At 41.8% G+C, this 16,237-nt stretch overlaps 1 protein-coding gene across 1 annotated transcript in view; it reads right to left on the bottom strand.

Annotated features, from left to right (window-relative positions):
* Nucleotides 1–15,592, bottom strand: part of LOC130272856 (vasoactive intestinal polypeptide receptor-like) — a 304,671-nt gene extending 289,079 nt beyond the window's left edge. Inside the window, exon 1 of the mRNA XM_056518817.1 lies at nt 15,449–15,592. Within this exon, the coding sequence (XP_056374792.1) occupies nt 15,449–15,490 (42 nt within the window). The 5' untranslated portion in view covers nt 15,491–15,592. The remainder of the gene's footprint in view (nt 1–15,448) is intronic.
* Between the last annotated feature and the right edge of the window lie 645 nt (nt 15,593–16,237).

Consider the following 16,237-nt stretch of genomic DNA (forward strand, 5'->3'; position numbering starts at 1 on the left):
CCTATAGTGCAGACTGTACATTTCTGTAATAACCTTTACATATGACATCTTACAGGCCATAAACACGGAGCGGCCGTATGGCGATGACATCTCTCTGCTGAGCTCCGCCCTTTTATTGCTTAATGTGAAGATCAGCAGTAGGACGGGCCACAAACGCCTCTCCATGAGTTCACTGCGTAGGACATTAACCTCTTCTTGTCCGAGACATCCACTTAAAGGGAAGCTCCATCTGAACGTATCTACTAATATACTGAATTTAACATCCCCTGCTGTCGAAATACTGCCCATGTAATAGTGCCATATAGTGCCCATATAATAGTGTCATATAGTTCTCATATAATAGTGTCATATAGTTCTCATATAATAGTGCCATATAGTGCTCATATAATAGTGCCACATAGTGCTCATATAATAGTGCCATATAGTGCCCATATAATAGTGCCATATAGTGCTCATATAATAGTGCCATATAGTGCCCATATAATAGTGCCATATAGTGCTCATATAATAGTGCCATATAGTGCCCATATAATAGTGCCATATAGTGCTCATATAATAGTGCCATATAGTGCCCATGTAATAGTTCCATATAGTGCCCATGTAATAGTGCCATATAGTGCCCATATAATAGTGTCATTTAGTTCTCATATAATAGTGTCATATAGTTCTCATATAATAGTGCCATATAGTGCTCATATAATAGTGCCATACAGTGCCCATATAATAGTGCCATATAGTGCTCATATAATAGTGCCATATAGTGCCCATATAATAGTGCCATATAGTGCCCATGTAATAGTGCCATATAGTGCCCATATAATAGTGCCATATAGTGCCCATATAATAGTGCCCATGTAATAGTGCCATATAGTGCTCATATAATAGTGCCATACAGTGCTCATATAATAGTGCCATATAGTGCTCATATAATAGTGCCATATAGTGCCCATATAATAGTGCCATATAGTGCCCATATAATAGTGCCATATAGTGCTCATATAATAGTGCCATATAGTGCCCATGTAATAGTGCCATATAGTGCCCATATAATAGTGCCATATAGTGCTCATATAATAGTGCCATATAGTGCCCATATAATAGTGCCATATAGTGCTCATATAATAGTGCCATATAGTGCCCATGTAATAGTTCCATATAGTGCCCATGTAATAGTGCCATATAGTGTCCATATAATAGTGTCATATAGTTCTCATATAATAGTGCCATATACTGACCATATAATAGTGCCATATACTGTCCACATAATAATGTCATATATTGCCCACATAATACTGCCATATACTGTCCACATAAAAGTGCCATATATTGCCCACATAATAGTGCTATATAGTGTTCATATAATAGTGCCATATACTGTTTACATAATATAGTCATATACTGTCCATATTATAGTGCCATATATTGCCCACATGATAGTGCTATATAGTGTTCATATAATAGTGCCGTATACTGCCAGAAAAGAAAGCCTCATACATACTAGGCATGCTGGGAGTTATAGTCTCACAACAGTTTAAGTGAAAAAAGTTACAGATAACCTCTGAGGACTATAAATCCTCCGCAGGTGTGAGTACTCCAGCCCATAAAAGTCTTGGCGCCCCAATTTACGAGAGCGACCTTCACACTCTCAAGGTTGAGTAACATTCATCCTGAAGTATTTTCTCTGTAATAACCTCTCACTGAATCTGAAGGCTACAGGCAGATGGCTGATACTTGTAGTGCACCCGACCTGTGAAGACCAGGAATGTAATGGGGCTCCTGCCTAGTCTCCCAGTCTTCTGCTCAGTCTACAGCAGTGCTTCCCAACCAGGGTGCCTCCAGCTGTTGCAAGACTACAACTCCCAGCATGACTGGGCAGCCAAAGGCTGTCCGGGAATGCTGGGAGTTGTAGTTTTCCAACAGCTGGAGGCACCCCTGGGTGGGAAATACCGGTCTACAGGCTCTCATGATTACATCAGCATGTCCACTGGGCTCTATGCGCTATACGTCAGTGTGAGCGCCCCCTATTGTTATGGAAAGAGAGGTGCTGGAGACTGAGCTGTCAGGAGAGGAGAGAGAGGGGCTGGAGACTGAGCTGTCAGGAGAGGAGAGACTGAGCTGTCAGGAGAGGAGAGAGAGGGGATGGAGACTAATCTGTCAGGAGAGGAGAGAGAGGGGCTGGAGACTGATCCACCAGGAGAGGAGAGAGAGGGGCTGGAGACTGAGCTGTCAGGAGAGGAGAGAGAGGGGCTGGAGACTGAGCTGTCAGGAGAGGAGAGACTGAGCTGTCAGGAGAGGAGAGAGAGGGGATGGAGACTAATCTGTCAGGAGAGGAGAGAGAGGGGCTGGAGACTGATCCACCAGGAGAGGAGAGAGAGGGGCTGGAGACTGAGCTGTCAGGAGAGGAGAGAGAGGGGCTGGAGACTGAGCTGTCAGGAGAGGAGAGAGAGGGGCTGGAGACTGAGCTGTCAGGAGAGGAGAGAGAGGGGCTGGAGACTGAGCTGTCAGGAGAGGAGACAGAGGGGATGGAGACTGAGCTGTCAGGAGAGGAGAGAGAGGGGCTGGAGACTGATCCATCAGGAGAGGAGAGAGAGGGGCTGGAGACTGAGCTGTCAGGAGAGCAGAGAGAGGGGCTGGAGACTGATCCATCAGGAGAGGAGAGAGAGGGGCTGGAGACTGAGCTGTCAGGATACGTCATCAATATATTGTAACACAGGAGGTCAGATATAAAGGAGTCTTCAGGACCCAAGTGGTGTCCCAGCACCAATGGCTGTCCTGTGGCTTTGGACTGATCCGGGCAGCGTTGCAGCACAAGGTGTCGGGTCCACCAAAGGACTTATTGTATTATTACTTATGTTTGCACTTTCTTGAGAAGTGATATGTTTTCCTAATTAATTCTATTGTTGTTATCTGTATATATGTTATTTATGTGTTACTGTGCCTTTAAGAGAGAGCAGGGAACCCCATGTGACCCTGCCTGCCAATGGGAACCCCGCAGTGAACCCCATGTGACCCTGCCTGCCAATGGGAACCCCCTAAATTCACACCCTTATAGTGCAGTGGGGGAGGAGTTACCGCTGAGCCACAGTGTGGTTCAGGTGTGCTGCATGTCGTGTGCTTTGAGGAGAGGCCTAGCTCAAATCTACTTCATCCGGTCATCCTGCAAGGATCACCCGTACGGTGGACGTACATGCCCCGGCGGTGAAGGATACAATACCTTGACAGGACCCTACCTACCGGGATTCATCTACCCGTCTTACAAGTCAGTATTAATCTGTTTGGTGAAAGCACCACGCCCAGGAGAAGCTGTCTCCAACCTTAGACCATGTATAGGATAACTGTGCCCTGGCGTCACAAAGTGATCAGGTATTTCTACTAACATCCCCGTGGTACCACACCCAGACCTCCACATCTCTCCTCCATGGTGGACAGTCCCTTATATAGTCCACATGAAGACGATTTCTCCCGCACTTGACCGTTCGTTTGTTTTTTTTGCAGCCGGAGCAGAACTCATCATCTTCTTCCTGGAACAGACGCTTCTGCTATCTGCAGGGAACCTCCATCCATATCTATAGAGCTCAGTACACACTGCTGGTGATAAGCGCTCGCACCAATCGCTGGGCAGCAGGCGCCACGCCGATAAACCTGTCAGCGCTAAATTATCATCTGCAGCCGCCGAGCAGGTATCCCCCCCCGCCCCACCAGAGTCGCCTTCAGTGTGAATTCGATCATTTTCTATTTCTAAGACAGTGGTCTCCAAACTGTGGCCCTCCAGCAATTGCAAAACTACAACTCCTAGCATGCTGGGAGTTGTAGTTTTGCAACAGCTGGAGGCACCCTGGTTGGAAACACTGACTTTATCTAACATTGTGATATCATGCTGGGAGTTGTAGTTTTGCAACAGCTGGAGGCACCCTGGTTGGGAAACGCTGACTTTATGTAACATTGTGATATCATGCTGGGAGTTGTAGTTTGGCAACAGCTGGAGGCACCCTGGTTGGGAAACACTAACTTTATGTAACATTGTGATATCATGCTGGGAGTTGTAGTTTGGCAACAGCTGGAGGCACCCTGGTTGGGAAACGCTGACTTTATGTAACATTGTGATATCATGCTGGGAGTTGTAGTTTGGCAACAGCTGGAGGCACCCTGGTTGGGAAACACTGACTTTATGTAACATTGTGATATCATGCTGGGAGTTGTAGTTTTGCAACAGCTGGAGGCACCCTGGTTGGGAAACACTGACTTTATGTAACATTGTGATATCATGCTGGGAGTTGTAGTTTTGCAACAGCTGGAGGCACCCTGGTTGGGAAACACTGACTTTATGTAACATTGTGATATCATGCTGGGAGTTGTAGTTTTGCAACAGCTGGAGGCACCCTGGTTTGGAAACACTGACTTTATGTAACATTGTGATATCATGCTGGGAGTTGTAGTTTTGCAACAGCTGGAGGCACCCTGGTTGGGAAACGCTGACTTTATGTAACATTGTGATATCATGCTGGGAGTTGTAGTTTTGCAACAGCTGGAGGCACCCTGGTTGGGAAACGCTGACTTTATGTAACATTGTGATATCAGGCTGGGAGTTGTAGTTTTGCAACAGCTGGAGGCACCCTGGTTGGGAAACACTGACTTTATGTAACATTGTGATATCATGCTGGGAGTTGTAGTTTTGCAAGAGCTGGAGGCACCCTGGTTGGGAAACACTGACTTTATGTAACATTGTGATATCATGCTGGGAGTTGTAGTTTTGCAACAGCTGGAGGCACCCTGGTTGGGAAACACTGACTTTATGTAACATTGTGATATAATGCTGGGAGTTGTAGTTTTGCAACAGCTGGAGGCACCCTGGTTTGGAAACACTGACTTTATGTAACATTGTGATATCATGCTGAGAGTTGTAGTTTCTCAACAGCTGGAGGCACCCTGGTTGGGAAACACTGACTTTATGTAACATTGTGATATCATGCTGGGAGTTGAAGTTTTGCAACAGCTGGAGGCACCCTGGTTGGGAAACACTGACTTTATGTAACATTGTGATATCATGCTGGGAGTTGTAGTTTTGCAACAGCTGGAGGCACCCTGTTTGGGAAACACTGACTTTATGTAACATTGTGATATCATGCTGGGAGTTGTAGTTTGGCAACAGCTGGAGGCACCCTGGTTGGGAAACAATGACTTTATGTAACATTGTGATATCATGCTGGGAGTTTAAGTTTTGCAACAGCTGGAGGCACCCTGTTTGGGAAACACTGACTTTATGTAACATTGTGATATCATGCTGGGAGTTGTAGTTTTGCAACAGCTGGAGGCACTGACTTTACGTAACATTGTGATATCATGCTGGGAGTTGTAGTTTTGCAACAGCTGGAGGCACCCTGGTTGGGAAACACTGACTTTATGTAACATTGTGATATCATGCTGGGAGTTGTAGTTTTGCAACAGCTGGAGGCACCCTGGTTGGGAAACACTGACTTTATGTAACATTGTGATATCATGCTGGGAGTTGTAGTTTTGCAACAGCTGGAGGCACCCTGGTTGGGAAACGCTGACTTTATGTAACATTGTGATATCAGGCTGGGAGTTGTAGTTTTGCAACAGCTGGAGGCACCCTGGTTGGGAAACACTGACTTTATGTAACATTGTGATATCATGCTGGGAGTTGTAGTTTTGCAAGAGCTGGAGGCACCCTGGTTGGGAAACACTGACTTTATGTAACATTGTGATATCATGCTGGGAGTTGTAGTTTTGCAACAGCTGGAGGCACCCTGGTTGGGAAACACTGACTTTATGTAACATTGTGATATAATACTGGGAGTTGTAGTTTTGCAACAACTGGAGGCACCCTGGTTTGGAAACACTGACTTTATGTAACATTGTGATATCATGCTGAGAGTTGTAGTTTCTCAACAGCTGGAGGCACCCTGGTTGGGAAACACTGACTTTATGTAACATTGTGATATCATGCTGGGAGTTGTAGTTTTGCAACAGCTGGAGGCACCCTGTTTGGGAAACACTGACTTTATGTAACATTGTGATATCATGCTGGGAGTTGTAGTTTGGCAACAGCTGGAGGCACCCTGGTTGGGAAACAATGACTTTATGTAACATTGTGATATCATGCTGGGAGTTTAAGTTTTGCAACAGCTGGAGGCACCCTGTTTGGGAAACACTGACTTTATGTAACATTGTGATATCATGCTGGGAGTTGTAGTTTTGCAACAGCTGGAGGCACTGACTTTACGTAACATTGTGATATCATGCTGGGAGTTGTAGTTTTGCAACAGCTGGAGGCAACCTGGTTGGGAAACACTGAATCATAACCATTCAGGGATTGGATCCTCTATGTAGCCTGTGTCAGTCTTCACTGCAGTTCGAGAATTCTATTCTAGAACCAGGAAGCTCAGGATGAACAGAGAACCAGTACAATGTATTGAATTGTCATATATATATATATATATATATATATATATATATATATATATATATATATTTTTTTTTTAACATTGTTGCATCTTCAGCTGACATCTATGGGGCCTCCTAAGAGATCTTGGAAGGGAGCTGGATTGTAAGCTCTTGGGAGCGGGACCCTCACTCTTGTTCGTATATTTAGTGTGTAATATTGTAATGTCTGATAATTGTATCAATATGTGTAACATCAAAAACTGTAAACTGCTGCGGAGTCTATTGGCGGTATATAAATATATTATTTTTATTATTATTATTATTATTTATTATTATGTATTTATTATGATTATTGATTATTTTTAATATTTCTTATTGTTATTATTTTAATTATTTCTTACTGTTATTCATTATTGATATTGTTTTTTATTAGTTTTTATTTTTCAATTATTTGTTATTATTTTTCAATTATTTGTTTTTAGTATTTTTAGTATATTTCTATAAGGGTTAATTATATCATTATTATAACTATTGACTTATTATGTTTTATTATTTATTTATTATATCATTTATTACTAATAAATAATAATATTAATAATAACATATTAATAATATGTATATATATATATATTTTATTATTAATAATATTTATAATTTATTTATTATTTTTATTATGTTTATTATGATATTATTATTAACATTATTTTTATTATTTATTTATTATTATTGTTATTATTATTATTAGTCTATAGGAAGGTGCCAACCTGCAATTCAATACATTATGCCAACCCAGGAGTAGGCACCACCAAAAGTGGATAAAACATTTTATTAATAATATTTATAATTTATTTATTTTTATTATCTATTTATGATATTATTGTTATTAACATTTTATTATTTTATTATTATTTATTATTATTATTGTTATTATTATTAGTCTATAGGAAGGTGCCAACCTGCAATTCATTACATTATGCCAACCCAGGAGTAGGCACCACCAAAAATGGATCAAATTGATTGAATAACATGCAGACTGTGCACAAACCACCCTCTGGGCATGAAGAATCCATCAAGTCTACCAGGTGCCAACCTGATGCCATCCAGCAGAGGTGCAGCCAATGCCACCTACAGCTAAACCAGCTGCCATGGGAGCCAGCCCTACCCTCCCGGCGCCATGCTGAGCCTTGTGGTTCCACAGCTGCAGTAGATCTACTAGATGTTGCCTGTGGCAGTAATGCGGTGCCAGCCGGGAGGATTCTGCAGCCACAATATAAACATTCTGGTTGGCATCCAGCAGTGCCAACGGGGAAGTCACCAGATCTGCTGTCTGCAGGGCAAAGGGGAATCAGAATGCGGAACAGTCTGCAGAATATACATCTATACATGGAATAAATCACATGTAGCAGAGCTGACTGTGCTATTTAAGTTGCAATGTATGTACTGTACACTAATGTAGTGCCTCCAGCTGTTGCAAAACTACAACTCCCAGCATGATATCACAATGTTACATAAAGTCAGTGTTTCCCAACCAGGGTGCCTCCAGCTGTTGCAAAACTACAACTCCCAGCATGATATCACAATGTTACATAAAGTCAGTGGTTCCCAACCAGGGTGCCTCCAGCTGTTGCAAAACTTCAACTCCCAGCATGATATCACAATGTTACGTAAAGTAAGTGTTTCCCAACCAGGGTGCCTCCAGCTGTTGCAAAACTACAACTACAACTAACATTGTGATATCATGGTGGGAGTTGTAGTTTTGCAACAGCTGGAGGCACCCTGGTTGGGAAACACTAACTTTATGTAACATTGTGATATCATGGTGGGAGTTGTAGTTTGGCAACAGCTGGAGGCACCCTGGTTGGGAAACAATGACTTTATGTAACATTGTGATATCATGCTGGGAGTTTAAGTTTTGCAACAGCTGGAGGCACCCTGTTTGGGAAACACTGACTTTATGTAACATTGTGATATCATGCTGGGAGTTGTAGTTTTGCAACAGCTGGAGGCACTGACTTTACGTAACATTGTGATATCATGCTGGGAGTTGTAGTTTTGCAACAGCTGGAGGCACCCTGGTTGGGAAACACTGACTTTATGTAACATTGTGATATCATGCTGGGAGTTGTAGTTTTGCAACAGCTGGAGGCACCCTGGTTGGGAAACACTGACTTTATGTAACATTGTGATATCATGCTGGGAGTTGTAGTTTTGCAACAGCTGGAGGCACCCTGGTTGGGAAACGCTGACTTTATGTAACATTGTGATATCAGGCTGGGAGTTGTAGTTTTGCAACAGCTGGAGGCACCCTGGTTGGGAAACACTGACTTTATGTAACATTGTGATATCATGCTGGGAGTTGTAGTTTTGCAAGAGCTGGAGGCACCCTGGTTGGGAAACACTGACTTTATGTAACATTGTGATATCATGCTGGGAGTTGTAGTTTTGCAACAGCTGGAGGCACCCTGGTTGGGAAACACTGACTTTATGTAACATTGTGATATAATACTGGGAGTTGTAGTTTTGCAACAACTGGAGGCACCCTGGTTTGGAAACACTGACTTTATGTAACATTGTGATATCATGCTGAGAGTTGTAGTTTCTCAACAGCTGGAGGCACCCTGGTTGGGAAACACTGACTTTATGTAACATTGTGATATCATGCTGGGAGTTGTAGTTTTGCAACAGCTGGAGGCACCCTGTTTGGGAAACACTGACTTTATGTAACATTGTGATATCATGCTGGGAGTTGTAGTTTGGCAACAGCTGGAGGCACCCTGGTTGGGAAACAATGACTTTATGTAACATTGTGATATCATGCTGGGAGTTGTAGTTTTGCAACAGCTGGAGGCACTGACTTTACGTAACATTGTGATATCATGCTGGGAGTTGTAGTTTTGCAACAGCTGGAGGCAACCTGGTTGGGAAACACTGAATCATAACCATTCAGGGATTGGATCCTCTATGTAGCCTGTGTCAGTCTTCACTGCAGTTCGAGAATTCTATTCTAGAACCAGGAAGCTCAGGATGAACAGAGAACCAGTACAATGTATTGAATTGTCATATATATATATATATATATATATATTTTTTTTTTAACATTGTTGCATCTTCAGCTGACATCTATGGGGCCTCCTAAGAGATCTTGGAAGGGAGCTGGATTGTAAGCTCTTGGGAGCGGGACCCTCACTCTTGTTCGTATATTTAGTGTGTAATATTGTAATGTCTGATAATTGTATCAATATGTGTAACATCAAAAACTGTAAACTGCTGCGGAGTCTATTGGCGGTATATAAATATATTATTTTTATTATTATTATTATTATTTATTATTATGTATTTATTATGATTATTGATTATTTTTAATATTTCTTATTGTTATTATTTTAATTATTTCTTACTGTTATTCATTATTGATATTGTTTTTTATTAGTTTTTATTTTTCAATTATTTGTTATTATTTTTCAATTATTTGTTTTTAGTATTTTTAGTATATTTCTATAAGGGTTAATTATATCATTATTATAACTATTGACTTATTATGTTTTATTATTTATTTATTATATCATTTATTACTAATAAATAATAATATTAATAATAACATATTAATAATATGTATATATATATATATTTTATTATTAATAATATTTATAATTTATTTATTATTTTTATTATGTTTATTATGATATTATTATTAACATTATTTTTATTATTTATTTATTATTATTGTTATTATTATTATTAGTCTATAGGAAGGTGCCAACCTGCAATTCAATACATTATGCCAACCCAGGAGTAGGCACCACCAAAAGTGGATAAAACATTTTATTAATAATATTTATAATTTATTTATTTTTATTATCTATTTATGATATTATTGTTATTAACATTTTATTATTTTATTATTATTTATTATTATTATTGTTATTATTATTAGTCTATAGGAAGGTGCCAACCTGCAATTCATTACATTATGCCAACCCAGGAGTAGGCACCACCAAAAATGGATCAAATTGATTGAATAACATGCAGACTGTGCACAAACCACCCTCTGGGCATGAAGAATCCATCAAGTCTACCAGGTGCCAACCTGATGCCATCCAGCAGAGGTGCAGCCAATGCCACCTACAGCTAAACCAGCTGCCATGGGAGCCAGCTCTACCCTCCCGGCGCCATGCTGAGCCTTGTGGTTCCACAGCTGCAGTAGATCTACTAGATGTTGCCTGTGGCAGTAATGCGGTGCCAGCCGGGAGGATTCTGCAGCCACAATATAAACATTCTGGTTGGCATCCAGCAGTGCCAACGGGGAAGTCACCAGATCTGCTGTCTGCAGGGCAAAGGGGAATCAGAATGCGGAACAGTCTGCAGAATATACATCTATATATGGAATAAATCACATGTAGCAGAGCTGACTGTGCTATTTAAGTTGCAATGTATGTACTGTACACTAATGTAGTGCCTCCAGCTGTTGCAAAACTACAACTCCCAGCATGATATCACAATGTTACATAAAGTCAGTGTTTCCCAACCAGGGTGCCTCCAGCTGTTGCAAAACTACAACTCCCAGCATGATATCACAATGTTACATAAAGTCAGTGGTTCCCAACCAGGGTGCCTCCAGCTGTTGCAAAACTTCAACTCCCAGCATGATATCACAATGTTACGTAAAGTAAGTGTTTCCCAACCAGGGTGCCTCCAGCTGTTGCAAAACTACAACTACAACTAACATTGTGATATCATGGTGGGAGTTGTAGTTTTGCAACAGCTGGAGGCACCCTGGTTGGGAAACACTAACTTTATGTAACATTGTGATATCATGGTGGGAGTTGTAGTTTGGCAACAGCTGGAGGCACCCTGGTTGGGAAACACTAACTTTATGTAACATTGTGATATCATGCTGGGAGTTGTAGTTTTGCAACAGCTGGAGGCACCCTGGTTGGGAAACACTAACTTTATGTAACATTGTGATATCATGCTGGGAGTTGTAGTTTTGCAACAGCTGGAGGCACCCTGGTTGGGAAACACTGACTTTACGTAACATTGTGATATCATGCTGGGAGTTGTAGTTTTGCAACAGCTGGAGGCACCCTGGATGGGAAACACTGACTTTATGTAACATTGTGATATCATGCTGGGAGTTGTAGTTTTGCAACAGCTGGAGGCACCCTGGTTGGGAAACACTGACTTTATGTAACATTGTGATATCATGCTGGGAGTTGTAGTTTTGCAACAGCTGGAGGCACCCTGGTTGGGATAAACTACATTGTGAGAGCACATTGAGTTGTAACATATGGAAAACTCAGCACTGCTACATCTAACAGCTCCTTTGCAGAAGTCAATGACGTCTCAGCTCTGCTACATATTGTAAAGGTTGAAATGCAAATTCCAATGCACATTACTATGAAATTCCCCCCCAAAAATAACAGCCCAATGACTAACTCATCACTGCTACATCATCTTGACATACTCAGCACTAAGAACTCCGCGTCATCTCCACAAACTCAGGATCACTACATCTTGACAAACTCAGCAAGACTTCATCTTGACAAGCAGCTCCGCCACACACTGACTAACTCAGCACTACTACATATTAAAGGGGTACTCCGGTGAAACACTTTATTTTTAATTTTTTTAATCAACTGGTGCCAGAAAGTTAAACAGATTTGTAAATTACTTCTATTAAAAAAATCTTAATCCTTCCAGTACTTATTAGCTGCTGAATACTACAAAGGAAATTCTTTTCTTTTTGAAACACAGAGCTCTCTGCTGACATCATGACCACAGTGCTCTCTGCTGACACCTCTGTCCATTTTAGGAACTGTCCAGAGCAGCATATGTTTGCTATGGGGATTTCCTTTTACTCTGGACAGTTCCTAAAATGGACAGAGATGTCAGCAGAGAGCTCTGTGCTCATGATGTCAGCAGAGAGCTCTGTGTTTCAAATGGAAAAGAATTTCCACTGTAGTATTCTGCAGCTAATAAGTACAGGAAGGATTAAGATTTTTGAATAGAAGTAATTTACAAATCTGTTTAACTTTCTGGCACCAGTTGATTTAAAAAAAAAAAAAGAAAAGTTTTTCACCGAAGTACCCCTTTAAGAAAATGAGCACTGCTACATCCTGACCCCTAGCTCCGCAACATAGCACCAGACTAAACACTGATACAGAATGACAACCAGGTAGAATCTTGACAAACTCAGCTCTGCTACAACCCTGATAATCCATTGGGCAAAGTAGCTGGATACAAGATGTCTCACTCAGCTCTGCTACAACCCTGATAACCCATTGGGAAAAGTAGCTGGATACAAGATGTCTCACTCAGCACTGCTACACCCTGATAATCCATTGGGAAAAGTAGCTGGATACAAGATGTCTCACTCAGCTCTGCTACATTTGCACATACATAAACATTGGGGAGAAGAAATGTGAAAAGCAGCTGGATGCAGGCTAACAAACTCAACTCTGCTACATATCTATCATCACAGATACTGGAGATAAGATTGCAAAAGCAACTCCTGACAAACTTAGCTCTGCTGCATTGTTATTTTATAATTAGAGGTAGTGTGTATAGAAGAGATTGGAAAAGCAGCTGGAGGCACTGTTGTCAAACTCAGCTCTGCTACATTTGTGTCTGTAATAATAGATACATAAAAATGGAGAAGAGTTTGTGAAAGCAGCTGAATGCGGGTTAACAAACTCAGCTCTGCTACATTGAAAAAGAGAATGGAAAAGCAACTCCGGTCAAACTCATCTCTGCTACATTGAAAAAGAGATTGGAAAAGCAACTCCGGTCAAACTCAGCTCTGCTACATTGCTATTTATAATAACAGATAGTGTACAGAGTCACACATGGGAAGAGACTGGAAAAGCAGCTGGCTGCACTGTTGTCAAACTCAGCTCTGCTACATTTGTATTTATAATACCGTAACATATACATGAACAAACTGGAGAAGAGATTGGAAAAGCAACTGATGTCAAACTCAGCTCTGCTGCATTGCTATTTATCATAACAGATAGTGTACATCAGTGGTCTTCAACCTGCGGACCTCCAGATGTTGCAAAACTACAACTCCCAGCATGTTGGACCATATAATAGTATAGGTCAGTGTTTCCCAACCAGGGGTGCCTCCAGCCGTTGGCTGTCCGGGCATGCTGGGAGTTGTAGTTTTGCAACATATGGAGGTCTGCACGTTGAAGACCACTGGTGTACATAACCACACTGGGGAAGAGACTGGAGAAGCAGCTGTCTGCACTGTTGTCAAACTCAGCTCTGCTACATTTGTCTTTATAATAACAGAAACATAAAAATAATGGAGCAGAGGTTGGAAAAGCAACTGATGTCAAACTCAGCTCTGCTACATAGCTGTCTATAATGACAGATAGTGTACATAGTCACACTGGGGAAGAGACTGGAGAAGCAGATGGCGGCATTGTTGTCAAACTCAGCTCTGCTACATTTGTATTTATAATAACAGAAACAAACTGGAGAAGAGATTGGAAAAGCAACTGATGTCAAACTCAGCTCTGCTACATTGTTATTTATAATAATAGATAGTGTACATAGTCACACTGGGGAAGAGACTGGAGAAGCAGCTGTCTGCACTGTTGTTAAACTCAGCTCTGCTACATTGGCATACATAATAACATATACATAAACACACTGGAGAGGAGACTGACAAACTCAGCTCTGCTACATTTGTATTTATAATAACAAATACATAAACACACTGGAGAAGAGATTGGAAAAGCAACTGATGTCAAACTCAGCTCTGCTACATTGCTGTCTATAATGACAGATAGTGCACATAGTCACACTAGGGAAGAGACGGGAGAAGCAGCTGTCTGCACTGTTGTTAAACTCAGCTCTGCTACATTGGCATACATAATAACATATACATAAACACACTGGAGAGGAGACTGACAAACTCAGCTCTGCTACATTTGTATTTATAATAACAAATACATAAACACACTGGAGAAGAGATTGGAAAAGCAACTGATGTCAAACTCAGCTCTGCTACATTGCTGTCTATAATGACAGATAGTGCACATAGTCACACTAGGGAAGAGACGGGAGAAGCAGCTGTCTGCACTGTTGTCACACTCAGCTCTGCTACATTGGCATACATAATAACATATACATAAACACACTGGAGAGGAGACTGACAAACTCAGCTCTGCTACATTTGTATTTATAATAACAGAAACAGAAACAAACTGGAGAAGAGATTGGAAAAGCAACTGCTGTCAAACTCAGCTCTGCTACATTGTTATTTATAATAATAATAGATAGTGTATATAGTCAAACTGGAAAAGCAGGTGGCTGCACTGTTGTCAAACTCTGCTCTGCTACATTTGTATATATAATAGCAGATACATAAACTAACTGGAGAAGAGATTGGAAAAGCTACTGATGTCAAACTCAGCTCTGCTACATTGCTGTCTATAATGACAGATAGTTTACATAGTCCGACTGGGGAAGAGACTGGAGAAGCAGCTGTCTGCACTGATGTCAAACTCAGCTCTGCTACATTTGTATATATAATAGCAGATACATAAACTAACTGGAGCAGAGGTTGGAAAAGCAACTGATGTCAAACTCAGCTCTGCTACATTGCTGTCTATAATGACAGATATTGCACATAGTCACACTGGGGAAGTGACTGGAGAAGCAGCTGTCTGCACTGTTGTCAAACTCAGCTCTGCTACTTTGGCATAAATAATAACATATACATAAACACAATAGAGAGGAGACTGACAAACTCAGCTCTGCTACATTTGTCTTTATAATGACAGATAGTGCACATATTCACACTGGAGAAGCAGCTGTCTACATTGTTGCCAATCTCAGCTCTGCTACATCGTAGTTATCGTTGCAGATAGAGAAGCACATGGCAGAATGCAGTCGGACAAATGTTGCCATACACAGCTCTGCTACACCTGTATCTATCCTATGGAGGGATCCCTGGCTGGAAAGTCCTTCTGTATATTGTTACTTCCTTGAGAAACTGGAAAGAAGAAGTTCTGCGGCAGCTGCGGCTACTTACAGAGGAGATGAGGCTGAGGAGGAGCAGCAGTAAGGAGTCCATCGTCAGACAGGGGGGGGGAGGGGGTCACTTCTCCAAAACTTCTGTCGCCTTAATGCAATAATGTCCCCGAATATAGAGATCAGGAGCCGATCCTCAGAGATCCATCCGGACCGGACTGAGCAGAGCCCGAGCTGCTGCCACCTCTGCTGCTCCGCGCTAGTGCACGGTCCGCTCCTGCCAGAACATTCATTAAGAAAGTCAACCGGGGCCAAGTAACCAATCCCCGAGCCCGGGGCCTCAGCCAATCAGGGGCCTGAGAGGGAAGGACTGCCGGGCTCTGCTTCATGTGTGATCGGACACTACACCCTGCACAGCAGAGCCGGGAGGGAGCGGAATACTGCTGGCAGGGGGTAATGGGCATCCACATCATAGGCCAGTGTTATCAAACCAGGGTGCCTCCAGCTGTTGCAAAACTACAACTCCCAGCATGCCCGGACAGCCTTCGGCTGTCCGGGCATACTGGGAGTTGTAGTTTTGCAACAGCTGGAGGCACCCTGGTTGGGAAACACTGTCATATGGTGTATACAGAAGGGGAGGGCATCATATGGTGTATATAGAAGGAGAGAACATCATATGGTGTATACAGGAGGAGAGGACATCATATGGTGTATACAGGAGGAGAGGACATCATATGGTGTATACAGGAGGAGAGGGCATCATATGGTGTATACAGGAGGAGAGGGCATCATATGGTGTATATAGGAGGAGAGGACATCATATGGTGTATACAGGAGGAGAGGGCATCAT

This window comes from Hyla sarda, chromosome 5 (genome assembly GCF_029499605.1).
Source record: "Hyla sarda isolate aHylSar1 chromosome 5, aHylSar1.hap1, whole genome shotgun sequence".
In the NCBI taxonomy this organism is placed as follows: domain Eukaryota; kingdom Metazoa; phylum Chordata; class Amphibia; order Anura; family Hylidae; genus Hyla; species Hyla sarda.